Genomic DNA, 20390 nt, shown 5'->3' on the forward strand with positions numbered 1-20390 from the left:
TAACAGTGACTGTGACCGTGGTGGTGGTGGTGGCAATGGTGACAATAGTGATTGTGGTGACTACAGTGATGATGGTGATGAGAGCGATGATGGTGACAGTGGTGATGATGGCGGTGACGGCGATGACGGTGGTGAGTTTTTCAGTCCCTAAACTCTCCCCCACTGACTAGTGCTGGAGACTCCATGGGGGCACATCTCCACCGTAGGGAAGCCCTGGGCTTCCAGCAGGCTCAGAAGAGGCTGCATTAGCTAACCCCAGCATGCCATGGCCACCTGGGCCCCTGCCAGCCCTGGGGCACAGGAAGGAGAACAAATAGGGAGGGGTAGAAAGGGTCTGTGGGTGGCAGGGGCATCTCCAAGGCATGAGGGCCAGGGAGCACCAAGGGCAGGCGAGCATAGCCGGTGCCTTCCCAGCTTCAGGGCGGCGAGTCTCTCTGCAGAGAGGCCACGGCAGGCTCACCAGAGGTTCACCAGAAAGACGTGCTCGATCTCCTGCAGGATCTCCAGCTCCCGGAAGACGTTGCGGACCTCGTCGCGCTCGATGCACTGCTGCTTGTTCATGTACTTCATGGCGTACATCTTCTCCGTGTCCCGCTTCTGCACAATGCACACCTGGGGGGCACAGGGCTGTTCGGCAGGACGCCTGAGGACGCCTGGGGACACATGGGGACACCTGGAAATGCATGGGGATGCCTGGGGATGCATCGTCAGGACACACGGGGACACCTGAGGACGCGCCACAGCCCCTCTGCCTCCTAGACGCGGCAGATGCATTCCTCTCTGCCACATATGGTAGCATATTTGTTCTGGGGATTAGGACTTGGGTGTTTGGGAGGCCACGATTCTGCCCCCAGAGGTGCCTGTACTGCTTAGCGTGTGGCCCTGGAGGCACCTGTCTCAGTCACATCCTGGCTCCGTGGCCGTTACTGAGGACCCCTCCCTGAGACTCAGTCCTGCGTTTCCAGTCTGCAGCAGGAAACGCAGGAAACACCTGTGAACGGCACTAGCTGCAAATGGACAGGGCTGGGCCTGAGAGCACCCAGGACCTGGGCAGGGAATTTTGCCTTCCTAAACCCCAACATCCTTTTCCAGGGCTTGGAGCAGCAAGCAGGCTGGAGGGGTACTGGGGAATGAATGCGAAAACCCACTCAGCACAGAGCCCTGTACCCAGGAAGCCTCATCAACCATGGCTGCAGCTTCGCCCTGGACACGCATCATTCCACACTCCAGAGACCGCCTCCCGTCTCAACACCGCGAGGCCAAGGCCCCTCACCCTGTCCTGCGAGGAGACACACGGAGTGAGCATGGGGCTTGGGGGCCACCGCTGTCACCAGAGCGGGACCCCTCCGCGGCACCAGTCCCCACGTAGCTCTTCAGGCACCGTGTCCTCTGAGCACGGAGCGTCAGTGTCAACACTGATGCCGCAGACGCACAGCTAATTGCTTGGCAGTGAGGATCAAAGTGAGGCAAGGGGTGAGAAGCATCAGTGAGCCGGGCTCCCTTGCGGCCAAGCAATGTCAATCAGAATTAAAGACAAAGATCCCCAAAGGGAAGCCATGAATTAAGGCACAAAATTGTAAGCAGCAGAGCCAACACCCCTGTCTCCCGCTCAGGCTGGGAGAGGACAGGTAACCCAGACCCATTTCCAAGGCCTTCCACAACCTCTGCTCTCTGGTCCTCAAGGAGCTGGAGCCCAGCGGGGGACCTGGAGGAATTGGACGATTCTGGATCTCAAGGTGGGCCACAGACGGCCCTCGGCTCCTGGTCACATGCCCCGGAAGCGTGGTGGCACAACCCGTAGTCCCAGCTACTCAGGAGACTGAGAAGGGGGGATTGCTTGAACCTGAGCGGTTGAGGCTGCAGTGAGCCATGATTGTACCACTGCACTCAGCCCGGGTGACAGAGCGAGACCCTGTCTCTAGAAAGATAAAGTCAGATGATTAACAGCCTGAATTCAATGTGCAACCTTCATCCCTCTCTGCCACGAACGGTAACACGTTTGTTCCGGGGATTTGGACGTGGGTGTTTGGGAGGCCGCAATTCTGCCCCCAGAGGTTCCTGTACTGCTTAGTGTGTGGCCCTGGAGGCACCTGTCTCAGTCACATTCTGGCTTCGGGGCTGTTACTGGAGACCCCTCCCTGAGACTCAGTCCTTTTGTGACGCAAAGCGGTGACCCTCCCTCCCCCCAAGGGCCACTGGGAGTCACACTGTGCACAGAGCACAGGGCTGGTCCAAACTAGGAAAGCACATCTGACGGTGCCAAGCAGTGGCCTGGGTGGATCCAGCTGCAGCACCATGGCATGGGAGACAGTGACTTGGCCTGGCACCATGGGCTCTAAGTGTGGCCTCTCCAAGAAGCTGGCACCAGGCATGGCCTCAGCACCTCCCCGACCGGTGGGTGGGGAAAGCTGGGCCTGGAGGGACAGGAAGAGCCTTGTGTTGGGGGCTACCCAGAGGCGCGTGTGCTGACGGGGTCTCCCGAACACATGGCCACACCTGCCGAGGAGCGGGGGCAGCTGCAGGCAGCCCGAGAACAGACGGAGACTGAGCTTGAACGAGGCTGCCTTGGGAGGGCTGGGCTGGGCGGGGTTTCTCCTGAACTTCCTGCATTTCCTGTGACCATTTTTAAAATTGTTATTTTGAAAGCCAGTTGAGGGTTTCAGAATGACAGTGAGCATAAGCTGCAGCAGCCCCTGGCTGCCCACTTCAGCTCTGAGGACCCTCTCCTGCTGCTTCCCGCTGCCAACAGGGCAGAGTCGCGTGGCTCAGCAGCATGGCCTTCCTCCCATGCACACAGCCGCAGGAGGCAGAGGAGTCCCGTGCTCCAGACGGAAGCCCCAGCCTCACTCTGTACAGGCACAGAAGGAGCAGTGCTCTCCCGCGCCAGCCCCGGCACCCGTGGCCTCCCGCAGACGGCCACTGCAGGCTCAAGGTGGCAACTGTACGTCTGGAAACTGCTCCAGAAGGGCTGTTTCTTGCCCTGGGGCTGGGACCAGACAGGCTGTGAGACAAACAGGGTGGAAAATCCGGCCCCCACCCTCTGCCCCTCAGGAGCCTGGCTTGGGGGCACTGGCTGGGGCCAGGGCTCTTGCTGCTGGGGGGGAAGCTGGCAGGGAGCTGCAGAGCCCACCTCTGCCTGGAGCAGCGCCAGTGCCCAGAGCCCAAGGCCATCTCCAGCCGGTCCCAAGCCTCAGGCTTTCTGTCCCTTGTGCAAAGCCCCAGAAAGCTGCCTGCCCAAGCCACCCAACTCTCTCCGGGGTCCCCCTGCCCCTCCCGCTCACGTTGCAGCTCAGCTCTTATGGAAGAATCTCTGGAAGAACATGCCTTCCCTTGGGGTGCTGAACCTCCACAGCCCACTCTCCAGGGCACAGGGCACCTGGGCTTCCCGTGCCCTCTGGGCCCAGTCACAGGTGTGGCGGACACTGACCGGGTGTCTACTCCAGTCAGGACCTCAACCTCCTGCCTAGCGAGCTCACCCAAGGACCACCTGCCTTCCCAAGCGCAGGGTCTGGGCTCCATCTGGGGCCAGCCCCTTGGCCCTGTGACCCGAGCCTGCTCTCCCCATCACACACATCCTGTCACCCACAGCCAGGGAGCAGGGACAGAAGAGCCGCCTCGAGTCAGGGCCTGGCCTCGCACACACACACACATCTGGGCTCGCGCACACGTGCCTGGCCTCGCACACCCACAGTTCCGTTGTCCACTAGAACAAAGCAGCAGATCCAGTTCCCTCCAGCCTGTTACCCTACCTGGGAAACAAACTGCCCTGGACGGTGGAGCCATCAGCCACGATCGAAGCCCCTGTCCTGGCCCTGTGGGAGGAGCTGCCCTGAGGAGCAAGGGGAGCCAGGGTTACACCCAGGTCTCTGTGTTCTGGAACATTCTCAGTTCAACTGCAGTTCAAGAAAAGCTTGTAAGTCTTCCTCTGTGCCAGCCCCACGCGAGGTAGTGGCAGGGCAGGCTGAGTTGCCATGGTCGCTCCCTAGAGACCCTGGGGGGAATGCCTCGACCCCCAGCAGCAGGCCCGAGTGTGTCCCCAAAAGACACAGCCACCAGGAGCCTCGGAATGTGACCTTATTGGGAACAAAGGTCTTTGAAGATGTAATTAAGTTGAGGATCTGGAGGCCCTGAACGGGGATGGGCCCTAAAGCCAATGACAGGCATCCTTATAAAAGAAAAGAGATGATGGCGTGGTGCGGGGGCGAGGGGACAGCGCAGGCGCGGGGGTGAGGGAGCGTGAAGGTGGGGCAGAGGCAGCGATGTGAAGATGCCGGCCTGGGGATGGAGTGACGCGGCACCAGCTGAGGACGCCACGAGTGGCCAGCAGCCACCAGACGCCAGGAGAAGGCACAGCGAGTTCTCCCACGGAGCCACCCAGAGGACCCACTCTGCCAGGTCTCATGCTTCCCATCTCCAGGACTACAAGAGAAACTTCTGTTGTTTGCAGACACTGAGTTGCGGAACTTGGTTCTGGCGGGAAACTCACTTTCTTCGCACCTCCTGCGTATACGCATCCCTGAGAACACCCTGCAGGCTTTAACCACCCGCAGCCACGCCTGCAGGCAGCCGCCTCACCGGGGTTCACGCTGCGCCCTCATCCAAGCACCTGCCAACCCAGTAGCCCGCTTCCCCCAATCTCCTTCACCGCTTTATGACCCAGGCCAGCAGGTGGGGAGCCTGGCCCCGCCCCTTATTACTAGGACCCGCCCTCCGAGGCCTGGACCGTTGGGCACGCTCAAGGTGGTTTGGGGGTGGTGTGGGGTTTTCCATTGAAATGGATTTGATTAAGTCAATCACATCAAAGTGCTCTTAGGTGAAGACAACAGAGCAGAGGGCAGGTCCAGCAGGCTCCCTCGGGCCCCTGATGCAGGAGGCTCCAATGAACGGTGGCGTAAAGCCCTGGGGTTGGTGCAGTCTCTCTGTCTGGAGGGACATCAGCACTCAAGATCACACAGAGCAGTGTTTACAAAAAAGACTGGAAACCCAGCGGCCTTTTATGACCAGGCCTGGGGGGCTGAGGCCAGGCAGGTCCGACTCAGGGCTGAAGCCAGGCAGGTCCGACTCAACTGCTTCCTCCAGGAAACTGGTCCCTGCTTTCCTGGCTGCTTCCTCCAATCATCGACTTAAACCCAAAGAGGAAATGGAGTTAGAGGTCTCGCCATGAAGAGGAACAAGCCAACCCCTGGCTCAGGAGCCCTGGACTTTCCCCACGAAGCGTCACTGACGGGGAGGCCATGGCACCACCTGGAACAGGCTGGTACCTGCAGCCATGTGACTGCCATTTCAACTGAATGCTGCTCACGCATTTTGCCGATTTCAGTGATTCACCCAAGCTCTTCCTCTTTCCAAGTAATTTTTGTTCCCCAGAAGCAAATGCCTTAGTACCTAAGGCCTCTAAGTGGTATGAAACCACCTCCTAATCCTATCTGGGGGAGGTAGGATGTGCCAAGGAGAAGCAGAGGTTGGGGACGTGGGGGCAGCAGGGCGAGACAGGGCAAGGCAGGCTTCCTCCCAGGGATCAGTGCCGGGCACCACAAAAACGGGAGGGTCAGTGCCCAGGAAGCGGCTGGAGGTGGTGTCTGCAGTGGCTGAGGAAGGCGCAGCCCAGTATGGGGCCTCTGGGGAGGGCACTGGAGGCAGAGGGGTCCCCCAGGCAGAGCTGGGCTCCCGTGCACTCCAGAGGCTGCTCCACCTCCCACTCTCCTCCTGTCCCTCCTGAGAGCCCCCCTGAAGCTGTTGTCTTGACGTCCCTGAGAAGCTGTGTCCCACGGGCCACTTGTCCCAGGCCCCTCTCCCTGGTTGAGCTCAGGACTCTAACGCGGCGAGTGGGAACCAGTGTTGGGGTTTTGGTTTTCCCCTGACGCTAAGTGGCCGCTTCCTAGGCCGTGGTCGGCGGAGTTAAGAAGCTTCACGAGGCCACAAACCTCTTGAGAAGAGGTGGACACTGGCGGGCTCACCGAGGGGCCAGGCTGGCAGCTGTAGGGGCCATGCTGCGACAGCACTGTGGCTCTTCTTCCATCTGCTGCAGATGGCAGAGGGGGGTCCTTGTCCCAAGAGGCTGGGAACCCCCCGTGCCATATGGCTGTCAGGTGTTGATGGCCAGGCAGGGGCACCCAGCCCACCGGCTTCCTGGGGGACGGAGCTACCTCCCAGGCCCACACGTGCATGGGTGCTTGAGCTCCTGCCTAAAGCCCTCATTTAATCAGAACATTGCCACGGGACTAAGGCACGCGGTTGCTGCACCTGCAGGACGGTTCCTTCAGCAATAGCTGCCACCCCTCAGCTGCTTCATGACGGCTGGAACCTCGCTGGGCTTGGAAGAGCAGATGGGCTGGGGCGCCGTCTGAGTCCTCGCCACTGCGGAACCACTGTGGACATACTGTTTTCTGGTGCTTGCACACAAGTGATCATTCTGATGAGGTCTGGGATTCTGGGCTATCTTCAAACGGAGTGTGGAGATGCTGCTCCTGAGTGGCTGAGAACCTGTGGCCATGTGGATTCTCCCACTTGGGGATAACCAAGGCTCTTCACACCTTGCCTGGCTACTCCCAGCTCTCCTCTTGCCCCAGGACTCAGGACCTGTGCACAGGATATGCGTAGTCCATGATCCATCTTGAGGGCCACCCTCCGTGCTGCCCAAGCTTGACAGCTGCTTCCAGGGGAGCTCTGCCAGCTGTTTCTCCCTTGCACCCTCCTGACACCTCTCGATACATCCCTGAGTCCTGGGCGGCACCTCCATGTTCCTTCCTCATCCGCCACATTCCCATGCCTTGCTGCAGTCCCCTCTGAAACAGGGGGGTTCCTCCAGCACGTTTGCCCACCTCACTTTTTCTGCCACCCCTGCTGCTAGATGAGGTCTCTATAAATTCTTCGGGGGACTCTGGGTGCTCCTTCACTCACAGTCAGAGCTCCCTCTCGCCTGTTTCTCCAGAGCTGTGAGCCCAAAGGGTTTCACCCTCCACACTCTGCACCCCATGCTATGTATGGCCCCTTCTGAGCTTCCGGCCCCTTCATGCCATGGCTCTCCCCTACCTGCTTGGTAGGTGGCCGGGGCAGGTGTGGCTGCCATCCGTTCCTGTCAGTCAGGGACCACCTCTTCTTGCACCTCTGGCTGCCTTAAGCCTGCGGCTCTCGTGAGCTGCTGGTGAGGCCTGGGGGACTGGAGGTCAGGTAAAGACAGGAAGTCTATGTTGTTCAAAGCCATTGCACATGGGCTAATTTGTTACAGCAGCCATTGGACACTTGTGCAGTATGCCTACCGGGGTTGGACACTTGTGCAGTATGCCTACCGGGGCGGGCGGGCAGCTCGTGTGGCACGTCCACCAGGGTGAGTGATGCGGCTGTGATGGGACCTAGGGCAGGGATGCACATTGCACAGGGGACACCAGACACACGGCTGTGGGTTTAGAAAGCAAGATGAGGCTGTGACTGGTGTGAGTTGTGTGAACTTTGTCCCAAGAGGCTGGGAACCCCCCGTGCCCTATGGCTGTCAGGGGTTGATGGCCAGGCAGGGGCATCCAGCCCACTGGCTTCCTGGGTTGTATCACGGAAACCCTCCTGCCCCAGTTCCACCCGCAACGGTGAGGCCGGCCCTCAGGGACCCACACAGGTGGATGGATCCCTTTTCCTTTGACCACGGCCTCCCGGCTGCTGTGAACAGTGTGAACTGTGAGTGGTGTGAACGAGTCACGTGACTGGTATGAACCATGTGAGTGATGTCAGTGGTGTGAGCCGTGTGAGTGGTGTGCCACCCTTGATGCCACAAGCAGGTTAAACGGATATATTAAAAGAAATCAGGCCAGGTATAGTGGTTCACACCTGTAATCCCAATAATTTGAGAGGCGGAGGCGGGTGGATCACGAGGTCAGGAGTTCAAGACCATCCCGGCCAACACGGTGAAACCCCATCTCTACTAAAATACAAAAAATCAACTGGGCATGGTGACGCGCGCCTGTAGTCCCAGCTACTCAGGAGGCTGAGGCAGGGGAATATCTTGAACCCGGAGAGCCAAGATTGCACCACTGCACTCCAGCCTGGCAACAGCGCAAGACTCCGTCTCAAAAAAAAAAAAAAGAAACCAACCAATGGAAATACGAACCAAAATCTTTCTTACAAGGGTTATGTCTGGAAGGAAGGAGAAGGCAGGAGGAAGGGACAGTGCCCAGGCCTCCAGATGACGTGGGCAGCAGAAGCAGACGGGATGCTCAGGATATGGAACCACGGAGCCACCTGGGCCCTCAGCAAGTAAACAGCAAGGACAGGGCCCACAGAGTGACTGGCGGTCACGGGCCCACCTCACTGCATAGACTCATCCAGATCCTGACTCAGAGAAACCATCACAAGCCAGTCACAGGCACTGGAAGAACACAAGCCTGGCGCAGTGTGGCGGGATCGTAAAGACCATCGTTTCAGGTGTGGAAAAATACCGTGGTGGTGGCTATGAAGAGAGTCCTCCTCTTTAAAGATACACACTAAACTATCGACGGGGAAAATGACACACTCTCTGGAATTCATGTCGGATACCCAGGGCACGATGGGAGGTGGGCGAAGGTTGTGGCTGAAACAGGATAGTGCCGCGTCGGTTCCTGGTGAGGCCGGACCCGGGTGCTTGCAGGGGGGTCATTGTGCTCCTCTCTATACCATGCGAGTTGCACCTTCTAAAAACCAGAAAAAGAGAAGAGTGGAGACAATGCTTCCGTGGCCCCAAAACCCATGCATGGGCCTCAGTCAGGAGCACAGAAAGGACCCGGCCCCTTCCCCAGGTGGCAGGGCCTGCAGACGGCCTGGTCAGCAGAGGGACGTGGTCAGTGCTGGGACTCTGGGCCCATGGGGAGGCCTGACTGCCCCAGAAATGGTCACTGATGTCCCTGTGGTCCTGGATGCCACAACCTGTTATGAGGTTCCCAGAAGGGGGGACCGGATGGGGTGGCCAGGGGCTCCCAGTCCAGATGAGGAAGCTGAGGCTGGGTGGCAAGTGGCAACCCCACCGTGCACGGGCCCCAAACACACTGGGCAGCTGTGTCTGCCACATGTGGGCCCAGCGGGATGGCGAGGAAGCTTCCTTCTCACTCGTGGGCTCGCTGCAGGATAGCCAGGGAGGCGGCCCGGGAGGGGGTGCCTATGACGTCATGCTGCCTCAGGTCAGTCTCAAATACAAGTTTAACTTTCCACACCAGAACGGCTCAGTCACCCTCAACACGGTTTCCAATACTATCCCCCACTCACCCCAGTGGCTCCAGCCGGTGGCCAGAGATAGAAACTTAGAGGCGAGTCTCCCACCTAACAGAGGCTTCCTTTCCTGGGCCATTCAGACATTTGCCTGCCAGTTTACGTGCCAATCACGGTGTGACCCTGGACCTGGTGCCTGGGATTCACTCACCAAGCAGAGCTCCTCTGGATCCCACAAACATGTTGGCCCCAGAGTCCCTGCACTCCCTGTTTGTGCCCCCAACCTCCAAGTGCTTGCGGGCACCAGGCCTGCCATGTACCCGCCAAGGTCTGTAAGTATGAGAAGATCTTCAGCTTCCACGCTGTGTTTGTATCATGGAAACCTGCCTGCCCCAGTTCTACCCCCAAAGGTGAGGCCGGCCCTCAGGGACCCACACAGGTGGATGGATTCCTTGTTCTTTGACCATGGCCTCCCAGCTGCTGAGACTAGAGCTGCCAACTGGGCGGGCAGTTTCATTTTAAATGCCCACTTCTTGGGCTGTGCTCCCTGGACTGTGCTCCCCAAGCTCCCACTCCTTGGACTGTGCTCCCTGGGCTCCCACTCCTTGGGCTGTGCTCCCTGGGCTCCTGCCCTGCTGGACTCCCACTCCCTGAACTGTGCTCTCCAGGCTCCCACTCCTTGGACTGTGCTCCCTGGGCTCCCACTCCTTGGGCTGTGCTCCCTGCATTGTGCTCTCTGGGTTCACAGGCTGGACCCCTCGGCCCTCCACTGGTGCTTGTTCCTCCCAAGCCAGGTGACCTGACCTGAGGCCAGCAGGGCCACCTCTCTGGCCTCAGCTTCCTTGCAGCTCCAAGGCAAAGGCAAGGACCATGCACGCGCCTGTTGAGGGAAGAAAATGAGAAAATGGATACGAACGTTCTTCTCCTCCTGAATCAGTCATGAGGGAAAGAGCTATTTTAAGGCATAAAGGTGCAGCCTGGGCGACCCAGAGATGGGCCCGGCAAATTCCCACCGTGGTTTGGCCCATTTAGGAGCATGTGGTAACCGTGTCTTCCACGCGGACTCTGCGCCGAGGCCCCCACACAGGATGTCTTTGGTCCTGCAGTGGTGCTGGAGGCGAATCCAAAGCAGCGGGCGAGGCGCAGAGGAACCCAAGTGTGCCAGCGGGGCTGGTCCTGGTGCAGCTTCACCACTCTGCCCCTGGAGCCTGGAGCGGAACCGGCCCTGGCAGAATCAGCTTCCCCACGGCAGGGAGAGCACGATCCCTCCCCCAACCTTTTAAGGAGCCTCCAGCTGCTGTGTACACAGGGTTCCTCTGGGTTCTCTAATCAGAGCTGCCATCCCCCGTCCCAACTCTGGCCTGGCGGAGAGGGTGGTCTGTTTAATCCTTAGCATCTGTCTCCTTCAAAGCCATGGTGGTCAGGCCCAGCACAGCCTGGAGCCCCCGAGTCTCCAGCCCTGACCTTCCCAGAGAAAAGACAGCTGCTAGGCTGGGTCCCTCAGTGTGGCAGGCAAGTGGAGGGGGCCTGGAGAACTGCCAGCAGCCCTGGCAGGGGTCTTCCTCCCACCCTCTGGCCAGGGCACGGGGCAGCCTCCTTGGGACCGAGGCAGCTTCTACTGAGGACTGTGGTGCGGCAGCTGCTCTCAGAGGCCCCCATGGGAAGCTGGACAGCAGGCCTAAGAGATCCACACGATTCAGGAGACGGCCCTTGCTTTAAAATGTAGGTTTTATTATCACGCACGTGGGTGAGATCAGGAGATGCCTGCCATTGATGAGACCATTTGTTACAGTTCCCAACAGGAGGAGGGGCATGCCACACCATGGGGCCACGCAGGGGAAGACCACGGTCTCAGAGACAGACGACGTGATGGGGAAACAGGCAGAGCCTTGGCAGAGGCTTCCTCAGGAAAAGTGGGGAAAGCCGGGTGAGCAGGCTGGAGGCTGGCCTGTGGGGATACAGGCTGGGCTGTGGGGATACAGGCCTGCCCTGGGTGTCTGCGGTCAGGCAGTGATTCGTGCAGGGGATGTGGGCCCGAGCCTGGGAGCACACAGAGGAGACAGCTGCGGGTGGGTTGGGGGTTGCATTTGAAAGGCAACCAAAGGCAAGCGTTTCTGATCTCTAGGAGTCTCTCCAGGGTCAGCAAAGCCCTGACATTAAAGCGTTGGAAACACAGTTCATACATGTGCAATGCACGCACCCACACATACATACCACATACACTCATGCACACACACACAGAGGCATGCACACACAGACATGCATGCACCCACATACATACCACATCCACACATGCACACACCTCAGAGGCACGCACACACACACAGACATGCATGCACACACACATACATACCACATACACTCATGCACATACACACAGAGGTATACACACACATACATACCACATCCACACATGCACACACACACAGAGGCACACACACACACACACAAACACACAGACATGCAGGCACACATACACATGCTCATGTACACACACAGGCATGCACACATGCACGCACACACGCGTCCATACACGCGGAGGAGGGGCAAGCTGGGTGGACACTTCGGCAGAGACCAGGTTGCAGTGCCAGGGTGACTGTCCAGCCCTGTCTGGGCCCCCAGTGCTCCTGAAACCCTCGCCTTGGGCCAGGCTGGACATGTGGGCCAATGTGGGGCCAAGCACTCCCCATCAGAGGTCCAAGGGAGGAAGATCACACTGCACTTAACCATTTAAACCCCAAAGCCAGACAGGGTCTGCGGTGGCCAGTACCACATTCCACACTCCTGAGAGCCACAGGCCAGAACCCTTGGGAAGCTGATGGGCATTTTACAGATTGTGTGAGGGCTCAGGACAAGAGCACTGTGTGCACTGAACCTCCCCACAGCCTGTCCTGGGGCCCTGGGTCCAGCCAGCAGATTCCTTTGGTCCCCACAGGAGGACAGGTCAGTTCAGCCCAGTAAACATTCTCCGGACCCAGCAACAGCACACGGTCCTCCCAAGCTGGGGGAGCCCATCTCACACACACAATCACAGAATCACAGCAAAGTCAGCAAAAACCCAAAGCCTGTATCAAACCATCTTAGTCCCAACTAACGGAGTCCAGAAACACCGCTGCTGCAAGGTCCCCAGGGGCACCGCACACTCCCTGCCAGATGGGGGTCACTCTGTGCCACGCACTTGTGGCCACCACAAGCTCCTGCTGCCCTGAGCGGGGTGGCCGGGCAGCGGGCTGGCGAGGAAGCCAGAGCCTGTGCTGCTGGGAAGTGAGAGGCGTCTGGGGAGAAACCCAGGCTCAGTGGCCCACAGTGACTGCAGCAGCCCCTGCCCCGGGAGCCTGGCAGCAGGCCAGCATTGCGGGGCTTCTGCAGACACTGCTGGACATCATCAACTTTCAGAGGCCACGGCTGGCTCCCTTTCAGCCAGGCTTCCTGGACACTAGGGGGCTGTCGCGTGAGGGTCACCCACGGCACATAGACCCCGGGGTCCTCAGATCCCAAGTCCAGAATCCAGGCCTGGACATCTCAGGAACAGGGTGGACAGTGAGGACAGGAACGCATCACTCACCATGGGAACACACATCACAAATAAGCAGCCCCCAGGACACCCAGCTTCCAATCGGTGTCAGTGTCCACTGGCTGCAAGCGTGAGGAACAAACAGAGCCGCCTGCCAGGCTGAGGTCACCCAGGCTGCCTTTCGGTGGAGCTGCTATCCTGGTGGCCTGGAGAGCATGAGGCCCCCCAGGGAAGCCCCCCGCAAGGGCAGAGCCTGGGCTACAGGCAGCGCTGACTCGAGCCACCCAGGTGGTGGTCTGGGACTCCCATGACTCCAAGCTGGCAATTGAGTTTCATCCTAGAACCCAGACACCTCCGAGCTCTTCTCGGCCAGTGCTGCTCTCCACCTGCAGCAAATCCCCCCGATGGATGTGAGGAACCCTCAGAAGCAGCTCCTCCCAGCATGGACTCAGAGGCCACAGGCTCAGCTGCTGCGTTATGGCTGCACCTGGCAGGGTGGTCCTGCAGCAGCCACGTGGAGGTTGCCATGGTGACCACAGGCACTGTCTTCTGGCTGAGACAGCACAGGGGGCCCAGGCAAGGTGGAATCCAGGGCCACGCCCACAGGCCCTGCACAGGGACATGGAGCTGGGGAGCCCGGCCAGGCAGCCCTTCTTTACCCACAGACGTGCTCTCCCTCTTCCTGCCTCTCTCTCGGGTTCATCGGGGACGTGGGGTCACTGCAAGGACAGGCGGTTCCTCGGGCTGGGTGGGGGCTGTGGTGAAGGCCTTTTGACCCCCGTTTTCTTAGTTCTTTCCGCACAGCCTGGGAAATGCGGACGCCGTGCGCCTGTGCCTCTCTCTCTCTCTCTCGGAAAGGGGGATGGCCTGCGGTAAGGGGTGTACAGGGCAGGGTGAGGGGCCCAGCCAGCTAGGGGGGGGTTAGAGAGGAGAGGGCAGAGGCCCACTCAGGGTCAAGGGGCGGGGCTGCACCCAACTATGCCCACTGCCCAACAGCCAGCCGTGCCATCGAGAAATCCATCTGGGCAGGGGGCTCTCGAACCCCCAAAGGGGCACCACACCCCTAGAGACACGCCTCTGCCTCCTGATAGCTGTGCCCATCAGACAGCACCAAGCTGGCGTCCTGGTGCTCCCTGCAGCATTCTGGCTGAGTGGAAACCCAGCCTCTGCCCCTACAAACGTCAACAGGAACATGTGATCTCCCAGCACTTAGCACCTCACACCCAAAACACCCCTAGTTAAGTGAGTGTCTGGCTGTTATTCCCAGGAGCACCAGCCACAGCTTGGAAAAGCCAAACCTGACCCTCCACCCACACCTGCTGCCCAGGCTAGGTACAAGAGCCACACGCCCAGCCCACTCAACTCCTCCAGCCAGAAGCACGGCCGTGGCTCCAGAGGACGCCCACTGCCCCTTTGACAGGTGCGAGAAGGCAGGACGCAGGGCCACGCAGCTCAGGAACAAAGCTGACAATTTAACACTGGGAAAAGTTAGAAAATAAAGTCTCCCAGTCACAGTAGCAAAAAGTTACACGTAACAACATGGCAAATAATAACTACAGGAACAACGTAGCATAAACATAGCAAAATATGAAGAATCAATATAAAAAAGCAGATGCCTATTTGGGTAAAAGTCACTAGACCCCTAGATGGGTAAGATCTCAACTTTGCTCTCAATTAATCTGAAAATGTAAGTCCTACCCAAATCCCAGTGGGTTACTTTCGACCTTGACAAGACAGATTCAAAAGTCCGTGTGGAAATACAAACACAGGGGAAGAGCCGGCATTTTTGGCAGAGCGTGGAAGAGGCTCTGGAGTACTGTGGCCTCGCTGGTCAGCACACCCTGCAGGGAACAGTGCGGGACGTCCAGAGAGAGGCCTGCGCATGGCCACACCCACAACAAGCTGTCCACAAGCAGTTCCAGACCTCTAGCCTGCCGATTTAAAAGGCTGAATTCCAGCCAGGCGTGGTGGCTCACACCTCTAATCCCAGCACTTTGGGAGGCTGAGACGGGCAGATCTCTTGAGGTCACGACTTTGAGACCAGCCTGGCGAACATAGCGAAATCGTCTCTACTAAAAATACAAAAAAAAAGTTAACTGAGTGTGGTTGCACACGCCTGTAATCCCAGCTACTCAGGAGGCTGAGGCACGAGAATCACTTGAACCTGGGAGGCGGAGGTTGCAGTGAGCCGAGATCACGCCACTGCACTGTAGCCTGGGTGACAGAGGGAGACCCTGACTCAAAAAAAAAAAAAAGCAAAAAAATAAAAGCTGAATTCCAAATGGACTCCATTCTCCCCAGAACAGAATGTTTTTTTGCCCTGATCGTGAATGAGGCAGCGCTGGGTGCAGACGGTCTTCAAGCATGTATGGGGGCCAGGGTCTGTTGTCCTCTGAGAGGGGCCATGAGCTGGGAGCTGCTGGGAGTGGGGCAGCTGAGGGCAACTGGGGCACGGGGCCAGTGGAGCAGGACCCGAGGTGGGGGGAGTGCAGCAGGAGGACAGAAGCGCATGGGTGGTGAAGGGGCTCTGGTGGCACCACCAAACTCTGCCTTGTTGACTATTTGGAGCAGAAGCCACTGGAGAACAGCACCTGAGGTGGGCGGCTCTCACCGAACTCCCCTCATCTGTCTGAAGACAGACCCTCCAAGAGAAACTGCCAGCTCAGCCCCTCCTGCAGTTCCACCGGCCCAGGAAGAGGGACCCTCCCCCTGGAGAGGGGCCAGGATCCACCCCCGCCTCAGGCTCGGTCACAAACCATCACAGTCCCCATTGCTTCTCTGAGGGCCCTGTAGTCTTCCCTACAAGCTGTGTGCCCCCCACGCGGCCCCCACTCCACCTTCTCCCAGCCTGCCCGTCAGCCCTTGGGGCCCACCACTGTTTTGGGTATTTTCTTTTTTCCCCTACGATGCCCTGCACATGTAACACTAACAATAAATTCGTATGCTTTTCCCCCTGCCCCCGTGCCTCCTGTCAGCATGTTTCACAGACCTGGCTCAGCCTCAGAAGGCAGCGGGAGGGGCAGCTCCTCCATGGCGCGTTTGGTTCGGGAAACCTTGGCCCAAAGAACAGGAAAACGCTGTACCCCCACCCAGGAGAACCACAGACCGGAAAAGTCAACGGCTTTTAAGAGACTTATGTCCAGAGATGGGGCCGGGGCTCAGCATGGACTTGGGGTTCATGCCCGGCCCAACCTGCACTGGTCTGCGCCCCCCAGCCAAGCCTGGTCCCAGAGAGATCCTGGGGCAGCGATCTGCCCTCCTCCCTGGGGCAGCTGCATCCAAGCCAACCACCACCAGCTCCCGGAAGGACGTGGGAAGGGGCTGCCCCCACCCGCGGTTCCTGTGACCACAGCCCGCAGCCTGAGATAACCGTAGCCTGAGGCTGGAATTCGGTGTCCTGGATTCTGAACAAGCACAGTTAGGCAGTGCTGGGGAGGCAGCGAGCTTCTCAGACACCCAGGCCTTTGTAACCCCGGCCGGAAGCTGAGAACGGGCCAGGCAGAATTTAATCACACTGAGTGGCCTGGGGGCGGGGCGGGGGCGGAGCGTGGGCTGGATGAATGGCCATGCCGGGTGGGGGCGGGCGGGGGCGGAGCGTGGGCTGGATGAATGGCCATGCCGGGCGGGGGGCGGGGCGGGGGCGGAGACTGGGCTGGATGAATGTCTATGCTGGGTGGGGGCGAGACGGCGGTGGAGAGTGGGCTGGATGAATGTCTATGCCAGGTGAGGGGGCAGGCAGGGGCGGGGGGCAGGCTGGAGGAATGTCCACGGCAGGAAGAAAACAGATTTTCTCCAAGTCTAGATTCCTCCCACTAAGTGGTTAGTCCTGGAATTAACTAAGGCCACCACTTTCAGCTGGACAGAACTGGGGGGTACCATGTACTTCAGGCCCCAGAGCTGCCTTCAAAACAGTGAAAATGGTAAATTTTGTTATGTGTAATTCACCGTAATTTTTTAAAAATTGAAAACAAACACAAAAGCCAAGGGCCAGCTCTAGATAATCCGTTTCCAGGAGCGGCGGCCCCAAGAGTGGAGCTGTGGCCCCGGCAGGTAGAGCAGCTGCACCACAGCCATTTGGCAGGACCGGACTCTACCCGGTCGGACTCCAAACGCTGTGCCGTCCTGAACGGGTGGGCTCCGGTGCGCTGCCAGGGTATCCCACCCCTCGATGCGGAGGCATTTTCACAGGTGGCTCCAACACTGGTAGGGCCAGGGCGCAGCTGAGCCTGAGCCCACCACCTCCTGCGGGGAAACAGCCGTGGCTGGGGCCTCTGCTGCTGCAGCCCCTCTGAACTGAGGCCACCTGTGAGCAGACGCAGCTACAGCCCAACCACATGCAGAGCCGCCCTTCCCAGGCCTCATCCTTCCGGCTATGGGGTCATTGCCTTGGCCCGTGAAACAGCTGGAAGGACCCCTCCAGGTCAGTGAAAGGCCGCACCTCACCCTCCCCTCAGTGCCAGGCATCCATCAGCAAGTGCTGCACAGAGCCCCTGCAGGCCTGATGAGGAGGCCTAACTGGGAGCCAGAAGGAAGCCTCCAGGTGCACGATCACCCTGCATCTGAGCACAGCACCCAGTGGCTCCCTCCTGTTCCCCACACTCCACAGTTGCCCATTTCTGGGCACAGCACCCAGTGGCTCCCTCCTGTTCCCCACACTCCACAGTTGCCCATTTCTGGGCACAGCACCCAGTGGCTCCCTCCTGTTCCCCACACTCCACAGTTGCCCATTTCTGGGCCAGCTGGCTTTTGCGAGCCTCTTAAGAACTGGTCTGAGGAGCAGAACCCTGGGGGGTCTGCAGACGGTGGCAGGGCTGAGGCTGCCCACCTGTGCTCATGAGAAGGAGGGGACCATCCCCAGGCAGGGGTGTAGGGCCAACAGAGGCGGGGGCAAAGGGGAGACGCCGGGGCCCCCAGGAAACAGCACCTGCACCCACCAGCCTCGCTCCCCAGGGCAGGTCTTTGCCCCTCAGATGCCCTTGGCCTGGCCCTCTCCAGATGTGCTGGCCGGGCCCAGGCTTCCCAGCCTCCCTCCTTGAACCTGATTTCTGGATGCCTGGTGACTCCCAGGGTCCCCTAAGCCACCTCTCCTGAACTCCGTCGCAGTTGCCGTCCTCCACTGCCAGAGGGGAGCAGTCCCCCCAAACTCCATCCTGCCTGCCCCTCGTGCACCCGCTGTGGGCCCGGAGAATAGAACTGAGGCTCAGCTGGGAGGACAGGAGGGTCTGAGTCAGTCCCAACAGCCCTGAGTGTCTCTGACGAACTCCGCCAGCTTCAGCACGTCACCTAGACGCTCAACCAGCCTCACCAGCAACAAAACGGTGCAGGTCCACGGGCGCCTCCCCACATGCAGGGACTCATAAGCACTCTCTCCTCAGTGCGCAGGAGCTTTCTCAACGCACTGTGCAAAGGGGCTCATTCGCTCTGACTTTTCATCACCCCAGGCTGCAAGTAACCCAGTGGAGCCATGGCTTGCGATACAATGAAATGGAGGTAATTAATCACATTCAAATACCCTACGTATTATATTCCGGTAGCCTGGCAATCGCTTTAAAAAGGGCTTATGGGGCTTAAATAGACAGTGTCCAGGCAGCTGTACAGCCAGGAGCGGGAGGGAGGCAGAGCCCATCTGCTAAGCCTCCCGGGACAGCTGAAAAGAACTGTCCATTCAGAAGTGATTCATCCACAACAGAGCCACGCGCAGAAGCCGGAGGGCTAATTCCAACCTTTCCCTAGTGCTCGTTAAGCCTCTTTGAGTTATAATTACCCCTGATCTCTAGATATTACAAGGCGGCAATCAGGAAGTTAGATCTGGCCAAGAGAAAACAAAAGGAGTAAAGAAACGGGCTCCGTCCAGGCCAGCCAGCAGGCCTACGTGGAGGACAGCAGCAGGGCGTTCTGGACGGGGCTGGAGACAGGGATGGGGAAGAGGACAGGGCCCAGCTGAGGATGCAGGCTCGGCAGCCACCCTCCATCCTGTCCCCTGCAGGCCCTGAGGAGCAGCCGTAGGCACAGCCCGGCTTCTGGGCTCCGGTTCAGCCAAAGCTGCGATTTTGTCCCCGTGGCTCCTGGACGCTGCGGTGTTGGTAACACCATGGGGCCCAGTCTGACGGCGGCACAGCTGGCTGCCTCCATGGGAGGAGCGCCCACACCCTCCCTAAAGGACCTGGAGCCTCGGCCCGGGTGAGGCTGCTTCTCCCGAGGAGGATGGGGGTAGGTGGACTCGGGACAGCACGTCCAGCTCCACAGTTCTGCCCCTGCCCCCTCAGCCCAATCCCCATGCCAGGCCCTGCCTTACCTTGCCAAAGCTGCCCTTCCCGATGGCCCGAAGGATCTGGAAGTGGTCAAAGTTCACTGCAGAATAAAACAGAGGGACACCTGGTGAGGTAGCAGTAAGGCCCCATGTGGCACAAACCCCCACCCCAGAGCAGCTCCTCCACCTTGACACCCCCCACCCCAATGCTGCCAGGGCCCCTCACCCTAGAAGAGGATCTCCGTGGGGCGGGCTGAACTCTCGCTCCTGTGCGAGGCAGGAGGGGGCTGAGCCCCAGTCAGTGAAGACGTGGGCCTGGGGTCATGCACGTCCCCTTCTCAGGACTGTTACAGGATTAGGCAGGTGCCCACCACAGCAGGGACACGGCAAGAACCAGCCACACACGCCTGAGTCCAACTCCACTGGGCTGCCGTCCCGGGCACCGGCCACCCCCACTGAAAGCTGCTCTGTCCAGTGAACACCCCCAAACAGGCAGTCCCGGGGTTTTGGGGGAAGCCACGCATGCGTGAGCAGCTGTTCCTGGTTCCTCTCCACCCTGCTCCGCGTCTCCAGAGGACAGGGGCGTCGGCCCTGCTGACACTCACTGGGCAAGCCTGGGGGAGTTTGCAAACGGTCCCAAGATGAACGAGAGGAGGCTCAGGGCTGCAGCTGTGTCCACCATGACCTGAGTGGCCTGGGAGTGCCTGCGCCCAGCACGAGGGCCATTCCGCAGGCCTATGCAAAGCTGCAGAAGGCACCGTTTCCCACACCTGCAAGCCCTTCCGGGAGAAGGACGGCCCCCCAGCTGTCAGTCATGAGACCTCCCCGTGTGCCCTGCCCAGGGAGCCTCTATCCACACCAAGGAAAGGGAGTCTGATGGGCTTTCCAGACCGCCTCCACTTGCCTTTCAAACCCAGGACATTCTCCACACACATAAGGCGGGGGTCCCACAATGTCACCCACTGGCCTCCAGGATGAGCCCCTCCAGATGACTCCCAGGCCAGCAGCTGCCTCCACCTGTGTCCCCAGGCCTATATCCCCAATTCTGCACCCCCAAGCCTGTGTCCCCGGGTCTGCACCCCCAGTGTGCTGCACCCATGAAGAGCCTGCACATGGCTCTCACTGCAAGGCCCTGTGTCCTGGAGCCAGGTTTAGGACACCCACTGGTTCACAACATTTCACTTTTTTACCCACTTTTACCAAGCCTCATGTTCACTTATTCTGTGGGGAATTCGACATCTGGAACCCACCCCCTCAACACACAAACATGGTTATTTTAAAGGCAGGGAAGACACAGCGAAGGCCAGAGGCAGACCCAGGGAGACACCGCGGTGGGTACCGACCACTCCTGGGAGGCACGACCTGGAGTCTCATCTCATCGCCACTGCTCCCTGGGGCTACCCTGTGCCGTTGGTGGGGCAAGTGCTTGAGGCACTCGGTGTGTGGAGGAGGAGACAG

General features: G+C 59.3%; 1 protein-coding gene across 2 annotated transcripts in view; it reads right to left on the minus strand.

Annotated features, from left to right (window-relative positions):
* The window catches only part of STK32C (serine/threonine kinase 32C), a 125990-nt gene that overhangs the window by 16540 nt on the left and 89060 nt on the right, over positions 1–20390 (minus strand). For both annotated transcript variants that reach the window (XM_011941963.1, XM_011941964.1), the window contains exons 2-3: positions 18978–19033; positions 461–612 (exon numbers count right to left, since the gene is read on the minus strand). In XM_011941963.1, the coding sequence (XP_011797353.1) occupies positions 461–612; positions 18978–19033 (208 nt within the window). The remainder of the gene's footprint in view (positions 1–460; positions 613–18977; positions 19034–20390) is intronic.

This window comes from Colobus angolensis, unplaced genomic scaffold, assembly GCF_000951035.1.
Source record: "Colobus angolensis palliatus isolate OR3802 unplaced genomic scaffold, Cang.pa_1.0 Scaffold204, whole genome shotgun sequence".
Lineage (NCBI taxonomy): Eukaryota > Metazoa > Chordata > Mammalia > Primates > Cercopithecidae > Colobus > Colobus angolensis.